Source organism: Triticum dicoccoides, chromosome 5A (assembly GCF_002162155.2).
Source record: "Triticum dicoccoides isolate Atlit2015 ecotype Zavitan chromosome 5A, WEW_v2.0, whole genome shotgun sequence".
NCBI lineage: Eukaryota > Viridiplantae > Streptophyta > Magnoliopsida > Poales > Poaceae > Triticum > Triticum dicoccoides.
Window position 1 is genome coordinate 560,488,503 of NC_041388.1, and position 1,031 is coordinate 560,489,533.

The following is a 1,031-nucleotide window of genomic DNA, read 5'->3' on the forward strand; positions in this document are numbered from 1 at the left end:
CGATGTGGACAAGTACTATTGGCACAAGGAATTAGACACCAGATGCTATATAGTACTTCCTTCATATAGCTTGCAAAACATATTATATTATGAGACGGAGGGAGTATGAGATAGGTGGCCCCGTTCAACGCACCTGTCGAAGCCATGGAGCAGCAGGACCGGGTCACTGCTCTGCTGCTGATTGAGTGGCCTCACGCAGCTGCTCAGTATCGGGCTCGTGGAGAAGCCGGTCTGGAATGGGGATTGGTTCAACGAAAATTCGTTCATCACACGTGTTGCCTCTTCAGCCAACAGAACTTTAAGTGAAAAGCAAAACTGCGGCAGTTTGTGGAGAAGCTAGCTCGCCTGGACGGGCACGCGCTGGATTCGCTTGGCGAGGCGGATGGCGGCACCGTCGCGGATGCTCTCGACCGCGCTGGGAAGGAACGACGGGAAGTCGTTGGTGGCTTGGCCGGTGGCACCAACGACGGCGGAAGCAGCGACCCTCAACCAGGCCCTGGACGGCGCTGGGACTGGGAGCGACTGCGCCGGCGAGGAGAAGGTGAGGAGCGGCGGCATCGCTCTAGTTAGCCGTTCTGCCCCGCGAGCTCGTTGGAGTGTGCGCGCTCCGGGTTCTGCAGACGTTATATGGGGCGCCAAGGCCGCTGGGCCACGGCCTCGTGGGCCACTTTGCAGGCTCCATTGCTACTGCGCCGTGCGTCGTCGACGTTATCTACCTCGGCGTGCATGGAGACAAAGAGTAATGTGAGTTAGGACATATACAATGGTTGATAAGATGATTTTATTTTATGTCTTGCATATTATTTAAAGAGGACAAAAAACGATGTTTACAATGAGTTATCTCTTAACCTTCAATAATTAGTTATTTCTAAAAATATGATGAGACATATTATGCTACGAGATCATCTCTTGTTTTCTCTTAAATAATAGAAGACAAACTTTTTCTTATGAGTTCTCTCTCCTCCACCTCATCATTTATCCTACGTGGCAATCTTAAGATAGCATCACTGTACATGTCATGCTGGTCCGAG

General features: G+C 51.1%; 1 protein-coding gene across 1 annotated transcript in view; it reads right to left on the reverse strand.

Moving 5' to 3' along the window:
• Positions 1-558, reverse strand: part of LOC119299993 (2-hydroxy-6-oxo-6-phenylhexa-2,4-dienoate hydrolase-like) — a 15,076-nt gene extending 14,518 nt beyond the window's left edge. Inside the window, exons 1-2 of the mRNA XM_037577085.1 lie at positions 346-558; positions 134-231 (exon numbers count right to left, since the gene is read on the reverse strand). Coding sequence (XP_037432982.1) covers positions 134-231; positions 346-558 — 311 coding nt within the window. The remainder of the gene's footprint in view (positions 1-133; positions 232-345) is intronic.
• Positions 559-1,031: the final 473 nt, after the last annotated feature.